Source organism: Oncorhynchus mykiss, chromosome 1, assembly GCF_013265735.2.
Source record: "Oncorhynchus mykiss isolate Arlee chromosome 1, USDA_OmykA_1.1, whole genome shotgun sequence".
In the NCBI taxonomy this organism is placed as follows: Eukaryota; Metazoa; Chordata; class Actinopteri; order Salmoniformes; family Salmonidae; genus Oncorhynchus; species Oncorhynchus mykiss.
Genome location: NC_048565.1, coordinates 53713713 through 53729636, shown reverse-complemented (window position 1 = coordinate 53729636; position 15924 = coordinate 53713713). Strand labels below are relative to the sequence as shown.

The following is a 15924-nucleotide window of genomic DNA, read 5'->3' as shown; positions in this document are numbered from 1 at the left end:
CTACCGCAAGTTGAAGTCCTCATGAAAGTAAGTCCTCTTCAAATAAAGTGTTAGCGTTTTTCTTCCTCTGTCCATCCTAGGCCCTTCAGACGAGTAACAGATAAAGGGGTGCTGCATTGGGACAGGATTCACAAGCTGGAGAAGGGGAAGATCTACAAACAGGTACAGGACAATTCAATTTAGCTATTGAATGTGAGTTTAAACTCCTTTTTGGGGTCTATGGAATTATTGCATTTTTCTTTGATACAGGTATGTGTTTGTTTCAGGGAAACCTATATGAGTTCCTGAGACTCACTGGTTGGAGGGGGTCCAAGGTGCTGTACTTTGGAGATCACATTTACAGTGACCTGGCTGTGAGTGCAACAACAATTTGCAAATGCTTTAGCTACAACAAGCAGTCATTCAAAGTGACAACATTTCCACATACAGTATGTACGTCATAAAAGTAACTGGTTATTTGAGGTGTTATGCGTCTCCCTGTAGGACCTGACTCTGAAGCACGGCTGGAGGACAGGAGCCATCATCCCAGAGCTGAGGAAGGAGATCAAGATCATGAACACTGAGCAATACGTCCACCTGATGACCTGGCTACAGGGCCTGACTGGACTCATAGAGCACATGCAGGTAGGTGGGGGCGGGGAGAGGTGTGTTGAATACTGAGTACATCCACCTAATGACCTGGCTACAGTTACTTTTGGATTACTTTTGCCTTAAAATATACCCCCCCCCCAGAGGAAGTTGGGGCCACTATTTCAACATAGTTTTCTGTCCAATAGATGAAATGCACATTTAGGTTCCACCTGCAAAGAATGACGAGGGCTGCTTATACATATTCACGAATGTGGGAATTTCCACGTGGAGTTGATAAACATCAACAAATAGGGCACTGACAGTTGTCAGTGTAGCTAGCTAGCATGCTAACCTTTTCTAGCTAGCTATCTTGCTAACCTTATCTCCCTAGCTAATATTATGTTTGTTTTTTTACTACGCCATATTCAAAAGATTAGCCAGCTGGCCCTATGGCTGGTCCTGGAGCTGAATCTGTCATACCTTAAGGGAACATTTCGGCATTTCGTGTATGATCAGTGAGAAAGTCCATATTGCAAATGTACGGTCCCTTACCAGACGTCCGAAATCGTTTGTAAAATTCGCGGTCGGCGTCGGGCCGTGCGGTAGGGCCGGACCTACCGGGAAGTCATCGAATGAACTTTGTCGGACGTTCGGTTTCCGTTTTAAAAAAAAAAACAAGTTTCGGACCGTTTTTCCGCCGTCCCGGACATTCCCACCAGATGGCATACGGAATCATATGGCAATTTGGCAAAACATCACGAATCACGACGGGGCCTTATCTCAAAAACTGAAAATATTTCGAAGCCAAAACTTGGCGAGCGTAGGTTTGGCGTAACGGGCAGTTGGCCCCGAACGGGATGGCGTCTAGGCTTCGACGGTTTTTGAGTTACGGCCATTTTTCTGGGATTAAAGGCTTAAAATGGAAGTAGAGAAATTATTTTTCCACTTCAGGTCAAAGCCAAGGAGCCTCCGGTGTCAATAAAAAAAGAACCAGCCATTTATCTATCGTCATTTAAGAGAAACGGAACAATGACAAATTGGTGATGGTCACAAATAGGTTTTTTTTTTTTTTCAACGGTTACAGATCCAGTTGCAGGGTGTTCATACGAATCTTTTTAAAGTGTGCTGCGGAGCTCTGCGACATTTCTGTGATTTTCTATGATTTTCTGAAATAACACAATAACCGACCATTAGAATAGTAGGCCCAAAATGAAGCCTGCCCCACAATGTCATTTGCTTTTGAGTGACAGTGAGAGAACCGTTAGGGTGAGAAGAAAAATTCCACCACATGAATGTTCCTAAGGTCCTCCCGATCTGAACAAGCCTAACCTTGACCGTGTGGCATTAACCATTCACAGTAAAACAGGGTTTTTTGATCTCACAGATTACAGTGACATCTCTCCCCATAGGAATACATAGCCTGCACCACAAAATTCAACCTGAAGCCTATATGGGTTATGAATGCCGTATGAACCTGTCTTCGGTACCAGTCCATCAGGCCACTATGAGGTCTACCTGTGTCGAATCTAAGCTTCCTGGACCAACCGGAAGTGGTTAAAATGCCCCTAAAAGTGTATATCCATACCCTGCCTGCAGTTTGACAGACATAGTGCATTCAGGCCTGTGTAAATCAGTCAATTCTTAACGTAAAGACTTAAAACTCAGGATTCTGTAAAAGCATACCCCAATGAGGATATGTGGTGACTTATAGCTTCCTGTGCCAACCGGAAGTGCCATAATTGGTGTCTCAGGGGCTGTTTCGAAGGGTTAAAAAAGTCTGATCTTTCCAAAACTTCATATGTGTGATTAGGCAACCCCCATGAACTGTAAATCAGTCATTTTTCCCAAAAAAAATCAAAGGAAAAAAAAATCACACTAAAACACAACTTGGATGGAGGGACGTATTGGGGTGCGTAGAGACAGACAGTGGCTGCAATAGTTAGCTTTGTTGGAGCTAAAAATGAACGGTCGGACCTAGAGTTCCGAAACTTTAGAAACCTGTTCTAGACCTCCGGTCGATGGTGCGTGGCGAGTTACGTGGCTCTAGACGGTTCTCGGACCGAGAAACAGCCTCGTACATTTGCAATAACTTCAATTCATTTTTGCATCACGAAAATGACGACGTTTAGAAAAGTCTCAGAGACGCAAGGCTAGGTGCGTTGAAACCGGCTCGGCCCATAGAGACGGACCCCGACGTTTCTGTCCGATAGCTCGTTCAAGGACCCCGTAGCAAGGCATGGAAATAAGTGGATTTTCAGCACCAATTAGGGTTTTTCTCGGACACCAAATGACCTATCGAGCCGAAACTCGGGATTCGGGGTCGCCTCACATAGGCCTTCGCATAATGTCCGAACTGGACCCGCAGCTAGAACGTAACTATGTGTTTTACCTTTTTATTATGTTTTCAACTGAAGGCGCTGTGAATTATGGGCCTGCTCTGACATATGTGATAGTTGGCTACTAAATGAGTAGGAAAAAGTGGGTTTGGTGTCAATTGATATCCGTTTGGTGTCATAATGACATCTAATTGACTGATGGACACTGACTTGCTAGTTGACTTTTGTACATTTGCAATATGTTTAAACGGAGAGGGACCATCACCAAAATGGCATTCTGAAATCAACACAAAAAATGGCATCACCATAGTCTCCAGACTGTGCCGAGTTCAAGGAGACGCCCCGCTTGACCGTAGCTCGTTCTGAGTGCAGCAAACTTGAAAAAAAGAAGGCCCAAAATGAAGCCTGCACCACAATGTCATTTGATTTTGGGTGGCAGTGAGAGAACCGTTAGGGTGAGAAGCACAATTCCACCACATGAATGTTCCTAAGGTCCTCCCGATCTGAACAAGCCTAACCTTGACCGTGTGGCATTAACCCTTCACAGTAAAACAGGGTTTTTTGATCTCACAGATTACAGTGACATCTCTCCCCATAGGAATACATAGCCTGCACCACAAAATTCAACCTGAAGCCTATATGGGTTATGAATGCCGTATGAACCTGTCTTCGGTACCAGTCCATCAGGCCACTATGAGGTCTAGCTGTGTCGAATCTAAGCTTCCTGGAGCAACCGGAAGTGGTTAAAATGCCCCTAAAAGTGTTTACCCATACACTGCCTGCAGTTTGATAGACATAGTGCATTCAACCCTGTGTAGATCAGTCAATTCTTAACGTAAAGACTTAAAACTCGGGATTCTGTAAGTGGCTATGTAAATCAAGACATGTGTTTACTTATAGCTTCCTGTGCCAACCGGAAGTGCCTTTAATTGGGTCACACTCTCTGTTTCGAAGGGTTAAAAAAGTCACATCTCTCCAAAACTTCATATGTGTGACTAGGTAACCCTTCTGAACTGTAAATCAGTCATTAATCCCAACAGATGTCAAAGAAAAGCTCCCTCACACACACACAGGAAGGATGGAGTGATAAAGTGCGGTGCTTAAAGACACAGAGAGCAGGAAATGGCATTACCATAATCCCTAGGCCGTACCGAGTTCAGCGAGATATCCTGCTTGACCGTAGCTCGCTCGGTCTAGGCGCAGCGACCATTAGAATAGTAGGCCCAAAATGAAGCCTGCACCACAATGTCATTTGCTTTTGGGTGACAGTGAGAGAACCGTTAGAGTGAGAAGAAAAATTCCACCACATTAATGTTCCTAAGGTCCTCCCGATCTGAACAAGCCTAACCTTGACCGTGTGGCATTAACCCTTAACAGTAAAACAGTGTTTTTTGATCTCACAGATTACAGTGTCATCTCTCCCCATAGGAATACATTGCCTGCACCCTTAATTTCAACCTGAGGCCTATGTGGGTTATGAATGCCGTATGAACCTGTCTTCGGTACCAGTCCATCAGGCCACTATGAGGTCTACCTGTGTTGATTCTAAGCTTCCTGGACCAACCGGAAGTGATTAAAATGCCCCTAAAAGTGTTTACCCATACACTACATGCAGTTTGATAGACATAGTGCATTCAACCCTGTGTAGATCAGTCAATTCTTAACGTAAGGACTTAAAACTCAGGATTCTGTAACAGCATACCCCAATGAGGATATGTGTTGATTTATAACTTCCTGTGCCAACCGGAAGTGCCATAATTGGTGTCTCAGGGGCTGTTTCGAAGGGTTAAAAAAGTCTGATCTTTCCAAAACTTCATATGTGTGATTAGGCAACTCCCATGAACTGTAAATCAGTCATTTTCCCCAAAAAAATTCAAAGGAAAAAAAAATCACACTAAAACACAACTTGGAAGGAGGGACGTATTGGGGTGCGTAGAGACAGACAGTGGCTGCAATAGTTAGCTTTGTTGGAGCGAAAAAAGAACCGTCGGACCTAGAGTTCCGAAACTTTAGAAACCTGTTCTAGACCTCCCGTCGATGGTGCGTGGTGAGTTACGTGGCTCTAGAAGGTTCTCGGACCGAGAAACAGCCTCGTACATTTGCAATAACTTCAATTCATTTTTGCTTCACGAAAATGACGACATTTAGAAATGTCCCAGAGTCGCAAGACTAGGTGCATTGCGAACGTCTCGGCCCATATAGACAGACCCCAACGTTTCTGTCCGATAGCTCATTCAAGGACCCCGTAGCAAGTCATGGAAAATAGTGGATTTTCAGCACCAATTAGGGTTTTTCTCGGACACCAAATGACCTATCGAGCCGAAACTTGGGATTCGGGGTCGCCTCAGCTAGGCCAACACATAACATAAGAAATGGACCCGCAGCTAGAACGTAACTACGTGTTTTATGGTTTTTATATGGTTTGAACCGAAGGCATTGTGAATTTTTGGCCAGCTCTGAAGTATGTAATAGTTGGCTACTAAACGAGTTGGAAAAAGTGGGTTTGGTGTCAGTTTGTATCAGTTTGGTGATCAGAATGATATCTAATTGACTGATGGACTCTTGTCCACTTGACTCTTGTACATTTGCAATATGATTCTATAGTGAAAAAACATCACCAAAAGCGACATTCTGAAATCAACCCAAACGAGCGATTGAGATGACCCAGAATCACTGCAAAGCCATCCCGAGTTCATCGGGCCAGTCAATTTCACATTCCTGCAGGATTTTTATAGCATGACAAATTCGTGATGGTACCTGCCCATTAAAACATATTGCAAATGCACAGTGACTTTGAAAAAGTAAGGAAACAAAAAAAAAATACATCTAAAACATTTTGAGCATGACAAATTCGTGATGGTACCTGCCCATTGAAACATATTGCAAATGCACAGTGACTTTGAAAAAGTAAGGAAACATAAACAAAAAAACATCCAAAAAAATGTTGGGTAACCAGTTGCATATTTTAGATCACAAGCTTGAATTTTGAGCATGACAAATTCGTGATGGTACCTGCCCATTAAAACATATTGCAAATGCACAGTGACTTTGAAAAAGTAAGGAAACAAAAAAAAATACATCTAAAAAATTTTGAGCATGACAAATTCGTGATGGTACCTGCCCATTGAAACATATTGCAAATGCACAGTGACTTTGAAAAAGTAAGGAAACATAAACAAAAAAACATCAACAAATTTTTTGGGTAACCAGTTGCATATTTTAGATCACAAGATGACAAAGGTATAGTTTGAGCAAAGTAAAGCTTGAATTTTGAGCATGACAAATTCGTGATGGTACCTGCCCATTAAAACATATTGCAAATGCACAGTGACTTTGAAAAAGTAAGAAACAAAAAAAAAGACATCTAAAAAATTTTGAGCATGACAAATTCGTGATGGTACCTGCCCATTGAAACATATTGCAAATGCACAGTGACTTTGAAAAAGTAAGGAAACATAAACAAAAAAACATCAACAAATGTTTTGGGTAACCAGTTGCATATTTTAGATCACAAGATGACAAAGGTATAGTTTGAGCAAAGTAAAGTTTGAATTTTGAGCATGACAAATTCGTGATGGTACCTGCCCATTAAAACATATTGCAAATGCACAGTGACTTTGAAAAAGTAAGGAAACATAAACAAAAAAACATCCCAAAAATGTTTTTGGGGGTTACCAGTTGCATATTTTAGATCACCAGGTGCACATTTCAGGTCACCAGGTGCACATTTCAGATCACCAGGTGCACGGAGGAAAATATTTACTTTTGACTTCCTATGACATCATATTGCAAATGGAGAAAACATATGCCTTATGCACAAGTAAAACAAAAAGAAATATGATAATACAAGTTGACAAAGGTATAGTTTGAGCAAAGTAAAGTTTGAATTTTGAGCATGACAAATTCGTGATGGTACCTGCCCATTAAAACATATTGCAAATGCACAGTGACTTTGAAAAAGTAAGGAAACATAAACAAAAAAAATCAAAACATTTTTGTTGCACATTTTAGATCATCAGTTGCACGGAGGAAAATCGTTACTTTTGACTTTGACTTTTGACTTCCTATGACATCATATTGCAAATGGAGAAAACATATGCCTTATGCACAAGTAAAAAAAATATGATAATAAAGTATGACTAAAGTATGTTGATAAAGTTCTTATACATGTGTAATTGACACAAAAATCGAAAGAATTTTGAAAAACGGTCCAGAAAGCACTTTTTTAAGGATGTGTGAAGTTTTTTACCAAATTTTGACATTTTTGACTTTTGACTTCCTATGAAATCATATTGCAAATGGACAAAACATATGCCTTATGCGCATGTACTTAAAAAATATATATATATGATGACAAAAGTATACTCATACAGTTCTTACACATGTGTAATTGACAAAAAACTCGAAAGAATTTCGAAAAAAGGTCCAGAAAGCACTTTTTTAAGGGGTTTTAAGTTTTTTTTATTTTTTTATTCTTTTTTCAAATTTTGGCTTTTGGATGTTGACTTGGGTGCCATTTGCAATATGAAAAGCCCCGGTGGAACGCACTATTGGAATTTTGAAGTGTTACAATTGGCAATTGCCATATGGCATTTGCAATATACTTTGCATGAATCAACGCCAAATTGGGTGGTATTGGCCATCGTGTATATGGTTTGTCCAATGCCAATATTCCGCCATTTGTTTTTGTCCAAATCAGGGGGGTATTCCCTTACATAAGTATTGATTTAGGCTATCCCTGGCGAAGTTCACCCTATCTTTTTCCAAGATGGTGTAGCAGTGCAGACGTGGTTTGTCGTCCTCTCATGTAATTTTTGTATTTTTCGTCTTTTTTTTTTTTTATATTTCAATTTATTTTCAATCTCTTTTCCATTTTTAAATTAAATATACCTTCTGGTAACCCGCCTCACTCAATGTGATATGGATCCGCTATTTTCTTTAGACCTTATAGCCAGAACCACCATCAGAAGCTAACCAGCTAATTAGCTACTAGCTATTTAGTATTGTCAGCCACTGCTAGCGGCCTTTACCTTCTGCACAGATACCAGCTGTTTTTTAGCCTGGATAATACTTGCCAGCCTGCCAGTATTGGACTGTTCTCTCCACTACAACGCCGGATTCCTGCCGTAAACCCTGGACCATTACTCTTGATCATCACCGCTAGCTAGCTGCCACCAAGTGACCCAGCCCCGAAGCTAGCCCTGAGCCAGGTCCACCTCCCAACCTACTCAGTGATCACTCGGCTACACAGCTGATGCCTCCCGGACTCTACCCCAACACAGCTAGAATCCACTACTCCACCGGATCCTTGCCGTAAGCTCTGGACCTTTGCATCGGATCATCGCTGCTAGCTAGCTGCTTCCAAGTGGCTATAGTGGGTAACGCCCCTGCCCTGAAGCTAGCACCAGTTAGCCGTGAGCCAGGCAATGACTACAACTACAATACCTCTCTCACCATCTGGCCTGGACCCTTTGTCGACACGGCGCCCCGCCATACCACCACGACTGGTCTGCCGATGTAACTTCATCCGCTGTGCCCTCAACCGGCCTTTGCCTGACGTCGGAGCAGATGCTTCTACTTACCCCAGCCTGCTAACTTTAAGCCCTCGTGCTAGCATAGTAACGACTTCCCTGCGGCTTCCCTGTTCCATCTATTGCTGTTCACTGGACCCTATGATCACCGTGCTACATAGCTGATGCCTGCTGGACTGTTCATTAATCACGGTACTCCATTTTGTTTATTTTTTGTTTATCTGTCGGCCCCAGCGTCGAACTCAGGCCCTGTGTGTAGTTAACCGAACCTCCCTGCCCATTCATCGCCATTTTACCTGTTGTTGTTGTCTTAGCTGATTAGCTGTTGTTGTCTTACCCTTTGTCGTCTTAGCTAGCTCTCCCAATCAGCACCTGTGATTGCTTTTTGCCTCGCTTTATGTCTCTCTCAAATGTCAATATGTCTTGTATACTGTTGTTTAGGATAGTTACCATTGTTTTAGTTTACTGAGGAGCCCCTAGTCATATAACTCCTTTGTCCCACCTCCCACACATGCTGTGACCTCACCCAGCATAACTAGCGTGTCCAGAGATGCAACCTCTCTTATCATCACTCAGTGCCTGGGTTTACCTCCACTGTACCCACACCCCTCCATACCCATGTCTGCGCATTATGCCCTGAATCTATTCTACCACGCCCAGAAATCTGCTCCTTTTATTCTCTGTCCCCAACGCACTAGATTACCAGTTTTGATAGCCTTTAGCCGTACCCTGATCCTACTCCTCCTCTGTTCCTCGGGTGATGTGGAGGTTAACCCAGGCCCTGCGTGTCCACAGGCACTCTCATTTGCTGACTTCTGTAACCAAAAAATACTTGGTTTCATGCATGTTAACATCACAAGCCTCCTCCCTAAGTTTGTTTTACTCACTGCTTTAGCACACTCCACCAACCCTGATGTCCTTGCCGTGTCAGAATCCTGGAAGGCCACCAAAATTTCGGAGATTTCCATCCCCAACTATAAAATGTTCCATAATGATAGAACTGCCAAGGGGGGAGGAGTTGCAATCTACTCCAGAGATAGCCTGCAAAGTTCTGTCATACGTTTCAGGTCTATTTTCAAACAGTTTGACCTTGTAATTTTAAAAATAAATCTCTCCAGAAATAAGTCTCTCACTGTTGCCGCCTGTTATAGACCCCCCTCAGCTCCCAGCTGTGCCCTGGACACCATATGTGAATTGATTGCCCCCCCCCTTCTATCTTCAGAGTTCGTTCTGTTAGGTGACCTAAACTGGGATATGCTTAACACCCCGGCAGTCCTACAATCTAAGCTACAGTGCCTTGCGAAAGTATTCGGCCCCCTTGAACTTTGCGACCTTTTGCCACATTTCAGGCTTCAAACATAAAGATATAAAACTGTGATCCAATTTTGACCTAAATGACTAATGATGATAAATACAATCCACCTGTGTGTAATCAAGTCTCTGTATAAATGCACCTGCACTGTGATAGTCTCAGAGGTCCGTCAAAAGCGCAGAGAGCATCATGAAGAACAAGGAACACACCAGGCAGGTCCCGAGATACTGTTGTGAAGAAGTTTAAAGCCGGATTTGGATACAAAAAGATTTCCCAAGCTTTAAACATCCCAAGGAGCACTGTGCAAGCGATAATATTGAAATGGAAGGAGTATCAGACCACTGCAAATCTACCAAGACCTGGCCGTCCCTCTAAACTTTCAGCTCATACAAGGAGAAGACTGATCAGAGATGCAGCCAAGAGGCCCATGATCACTCTGGATGAACTGCAGAGATCTACAGCTGAGGTGGGAGACTCTGTCCATAGGACAACAATCAGTCGTATATTGCACAAATCTGGCCTTTATGGAAGAGTGGAAAGAAGAGAGCCATTTCAAAACGTTATGTTTGGCGTAAAAGCAACACAGCTCATCACCCTGAACACACCATCTGTCAAACATGGTGGTGGCAGCATCATGGTTTGGGCCTGCTTTTCTTCAGCAGGGACAGGGAAGATGGTTAAAATTGATGGGAAGATGGATGGAGCCAAATACAGGACCATTCTGGAAGATAACCTGATGGAGTCTGCAAAAGACCAGAGACTGGGACGGAGATTTGTCTTCCAACAAGACAATGATCCAAAACATAAAGCAAAATCTACAATGGAATGGTTCAAAAATAAACATATCCAGGTGTTAGAATGGCCAAGTCAAAGTCCAGACCTGAATCCAATCGAGAATCTGTGGAAAGAACTGAAAACTGCTGTTCACAAATGCTCTCCATCCAACCTCACTGAGCTCGAGCTGTTTTGCAAGGAGGAATGGGAAAAAAATTCAGTCTCTCGATGTGCAAAACTGATAGAGACATACCCCAAGCGACTTACAGCTGTAATCGCAGCAAAAGGTGGCGCTACAAAGTATTAACTTAAGGGGGCTGAATAATTTTGCACGCCCAATTTTTCAGTTTTTGATTTGTTAAAAAAGTTTGAAATATCCAATAAATGTCGTTCCACTTCATGATTGTGTCCCACTTGTTGTTGATTCTTCACAAAAAAATACAGTTTTATATCTTTATGTTTGAAGCCTGAAATGTACTTTGCGACCTTTTGCCACAAGGGGGCCGAATACTTTCGCAAGGCACTGTAGATGTCCTCAATCTCACACAAATTATCAAGAAACCCACCAGGTACACCTCTATATCTGTAAACATGGGCACCCTCATAGATATTATCCTGACCAACTTGCCCTCCAAATACAATCAGGTTCTCAGCGATCACTGCCTCATTGCCTGCATCCGCTATGGGTCCGCGGTCAAACGACCACCCCAAACGCACCCTAAAACACATCTACGAGCAGGCCTTTCTAATCGACCTGGCCCGGGTATCCTGGATGGATATTGACCTCATCCCGTCAGTTGAGGATGCCTTGTCGTTCTTTAAAATTTATTTCCTTACCATCTTAAATAAGCATGCCCCTTTCAAAAAATTTAGAACTAAGAACAGATATAGACCTTGGTTCACTGCATTCGACCAGCACAAAAACATCCTGTGGCGGACTGCACTAGCATCGAATAGTCCCCGCGATATGCAACTTTTCAGGGAAGTTAGGAACCAATGTACGCAGGCAGTTAGGAAAGCAAAGGCTAGCTTTTTCAAACAGTCTTGCATCCTATAGCTCTAACTCCAAATAGTTTTTGGACACTGTAAAGTCCATGGAGAATAAGAGCACCTCCTCCCAGCTGTCCACTGCACTGAGGCTAGGTAAGACTGTCACCACCGATAAATCCACGATAATCAAGAATGTCAATAAGCATTTCTCTACGGCTGGCCATGCTTTCCTCCTGGCTATCCCAACCCCGGCCAACAGCTCTGCACCCTCTGCACCCTCCGCAGCTACTTTTCCGCCGCCATTGTTGCAACCCCTATTATCAGTCTGTTCAACCTCTCTTTCGTATCATCTGAGATCCCTAAAGATTGGAAAGCTGCCGTGGTCATCCCCCTCTTCAAAGGGGGTGACACTCTAGACCCAAATTGTTATAGGCCTATATCCATCCTGCCCTGCCTTTTCCAAAGTCTTCGAAAGCCAAGTTAATAAACATCACTGACCATTTCGAATCCCACTGTACCTTCTCCGCTGTGCAATCTGGTTTCTTAGCCGGTCACGGGTGCACCTCAGCCACACTCAAGGTACTAAACGATATCATAACCGCCATCGATAAAAGACAGTACTGTCCAGCCGTCTTTATCGACCTGGCCAAGGCTTTCGACTATGTCAATCACCGTATTCTTATCGCAGACTCAACAGCCTCGGTTTCTCAAATGCCTGCCTCGCCTGGTTCAACAACTACTTCTCAGACGGAGCTTCAGTGTATCAAATCGGAGGGCCTGTTGTCCGGACTTCTGTCGGTCTCTATGGGGGTACCACAGGGTTCAATTCTCGGGCCAACTCTTTTTTTTATGTATATATCAACGATGTCGCTCTTGCTGCGGGTGATTTCCTGATCCACCTCTATGCAGACAACACCATTCTATATACATCTGGCTCTTCTTTGGACACTATGTTAACTAACCTCCAAATGCGCTTCAATGCTATACAACACTCCTTCAGTGGCCTCCAACTGCTCTAAAATGCTAGTAAAACCAAATATATGCTTTCCAACCGTTCACTGCCTGCACTCGCCCGACCGACTAGCATCACTACTCTGGACGGTTCTGACTTAGAATATGCAAATACCTAGGTGTCTGGCTGGACTGTAAACTCTCCTTCCAGACTCGTATATTAAACATCTCCAATCATAAATTGAATCTAGAATTGGCTTCCTATTTCGCAACAAAGCCTCCTTCACTCACGCCGCCAAACATACCCTCGTAAAACTGACTATCCTACCGATCCTCGACTTCGGGGATGTCATTTACAAAATTGCTTCCAACACTCCAGCAAACTGGATGCAGTTTATCACAGTGCCATCTGTTTTGTCACCAAAGCCCCTTATACCACCACCACTGCGACCTGTATGCTCTTGTTGGCTGGCCCTCGCTACATATTCGTCGCCAGACCCACTGGCTCTATGTCATCTATAATTCTATGCTAGGTAAAGCTCTGCCTTATCTCAGCTCACTGGTCACCATAACAACACCCACCCGTAGCAGGTATATCTCACTGGTCATCCCCAAAACACCTCCTTTGGTCTCCTTTCCTTCCAGTTCTCTGCTGCCACAAATTGCAAAAATCGCTGAGACTTGTTTTTCCCTCACTAACTTTAAACATCAGCTATCTGAGCAGCTAACCGATCGCTGCAGCTCTACATAGCCCATCCCCATATTGTTTTTATTTACTTTTCTGCTCTTTTGCACACCAGTATTTCTACTTGGCCATCATCATCTGCTCATCTATCACGCCAGTGTTCATTTGCTAAATTGTAATTACTTCGCTACTATGGCTTATTTTTTTGCCTTACCACCTCACACCATTTGCACACACTGTATATAGCCCCCCCCCCCATCCCACATTGTCTTATTGACTGTACGCTTGTTTATTCCATGTGTAACTCTGTGTTGTTGTCTGTGTCGCACTGCTTTGCTTTATCTTGGCCAGGTCGCAGTTGTAAATGAGAACTTGTTCTCAACTAGCTTACCTGGTTAAATAAAGGTAAAATTATTTGTTTTTAATTTAAAATATCTTTGACTTTTTTTCTTTTTTTTTAACAAACATCCTTTCTGAATTCAAAAGTAATCCAATAATTAATAATCTAGTTTTTAAAAAGTATCTATAATCTGATTACAATATTTTTGCTGGTAATGTACTGATTACACTTAGTTCGTAATCAGTTACTCCCCAACCCTGTCCCTACTTCCCAGCTCCACAGATATGTATTCTCAGTATGTATGTAAGCAGTTACACAGTATGTCTTCTTCTCCCTCCATTCCAGGTCCACAGAGACCCAGCGTCGCAATCTGTTGTCCAGGAATGGATCAAAGAGAGAGAAGCCATGAGGTACCATGGGGAATTCCTTTTAATGTGCATGAGCCTTTCAAGAATCTCAAGAGAAGCATTATGTAATTTGTAATGAGTCCTCTTATTTGTTCAAAGTCTAGAAGTTATACTATAGATATTTTGATAATACTTTCTTTGAAAGGCACCTTCAGTACATAAGGAATTCATAACACATTTATAATCTACATAAGAATTCCATATGAATGTAGCTACCCTTCAAATAAAGTTTTACCGATATTTTCCTTGACATGCAATGCAAATGAGCACTGTCACTTGATAACATATCTTACGTGTTTTATCATACAACAGATCGCAGACTAAGGACATCTTCAACAGCCAGTTTGGGAGTCTCTTTCGAACGTACCACAACCCCACCTACTTCTCCCGCCGCTTGTCTCGTTTCGCTGACATCTACATGGCCTCCCTCAGCTGTCTGCTGAACTATGACTTCCAGCACACCTTCTTCCCTCGCCGGACCCCCCTGCAGCACGAGTCACCCTTCTGGCCCGAACAGACCAGCGCCGGAGCCCTGAAGATGCCCTTCATACCCCACAGGACCACGACTGAAGAGTAGAGGGAGGTAGGGTTTCAGTGTAACACCCCATCCGGACCTGCTCAAAGTAGAGGGGGACGGGTTTCATTGTGACACACTCCGCCCGGACCTGGTCTGGACACAGAGCTCTCTGTGGGCCCTATTCAGAGTTGAGATTAGTGTGCACAACTCAGTTTTGCGCCGATCATTCATTCATTCGTGTAAATTGGAGACTGGCACAAAATTGTAAGTTAAGTGCGTTGTCTTCAAGTCAGAATACTGTCCTGAGATGGGTTCTGGACACGGCTGACTTGGACTTCAACCGTTCATTACATATTTAGGACATGTGGACTGTAACCTAAAGGCCATTCACTAGATACTGTACATACTCCATCTCATATGCTGGCTTTTTCACAATAACTTGAATATTGCTGCTCTTTAAAATCTTGTCACGACATCTCACTATTACACGTGTAGGTTTCATCTATCTATAAAGATTTAGGACGTTAGATAATATACAGTAAGTATATACCCTCTTTAATAGTTCTGCAATGTTTCAATGCAATTCTATTATCATTAAGAGAACCACTAACAGTAGAGTTGCTTAGTATACCAAACACAAAGTATTAAGTTTGATGAATGTGCTTGACAGACATACAGTAGATCAGCAAACTTTCATCCAAACAAGGTCAAAATATGTCATTGTGATCTCTAATTTCTTAGTAAGTATGTGTGGGTGGGAGAGAGAGCGCAAGAGAGGATAATTGTCCGTACAGAGTGAATAGCGTTTATTTTATAGCAGTCTTGAAAGACGTCGGGCCAAGACATGATATGTGCATTATCTGTAACATTCATGGTAATCATATATTTATGTAAATGTATGATATGCACTTGTATAGTTAGTTACCTGTGTATTAAGATGCTCTTGGCCTTTTTAACTATATACAGTATCTGTAAAAAGTTGGTTATAAAGGGGTAATAAGGGATGACCACCTAAAGCAGGTGGTCTCTGAACCTGTAAGCACAGAGAAACACAGACTCCTGATATTATCTAGCACAGGAGTTTTGTGTGATGTTGAATTGTTTGAAATGATGACTTGACATTTTCAAAGACATGCCTTACGCGTCTGTCACTAGAACTGCACTGTAGATCATATATTAGTGATGCTTTAGTTTAGAATATATTATTCCCTGGTAATAAGGGAGATAGGCCTACCCTGAAATCATATTTTTCACAAAGGCTTTATTGTTATTAGTAGTCCTTACTAGTTCAGGTACTAGCCACATTAATAGCACTCAGACACAACCGACACAACTGTCAGTTTATTTTTCATAGAAAAGGGTAATATGCTGTATTTCATTGACAAATGTATGTTTCATCGTCCAGTGTTGCGTGGCTATCTTTTTTGTTTGTTTTCTTAAACATTGTGCTTTAAAAAGTATAAAATGTAAAAGTGTATTCAAATAATTTACTTTGCATTAAAATGTTCAGA

General features: G+C 42.5%; 1 protein-coding gene across 1 annotated transcript in view; it reads left to right on the top strand.

Annotated features, from left to right (window-relative positions):
• Positions 1 to 15924, top strand: part of LOC110525255 (5'-nucleotidase domain-containing protein 3) — a 45026-nt gene extending 29102 nt beyond the window's left edge. The window contains exons 10-14 of the mRNA XM_021605237.2: positions 81 to 162; positions 267 to 353; positions 484 to 624; positions 13835 to 13899; positions 14209 to 15924. Of these exons, the coding sequence (XP_021460912.2) occupies positions 81 to 162; positions 267 to 353; positions 484 to 624; positions 13835 to 13899; positions 14209 to 14473 (640 nt within the window). The 3' untranslated portion in view covers positions 14474 to 15924. The remainder of the gene's footprint in view (positions 1 to 80; positions 163 to 266; positions 354 to 483; positions 625 to 13834; positions 13900 to 14208) is intronic.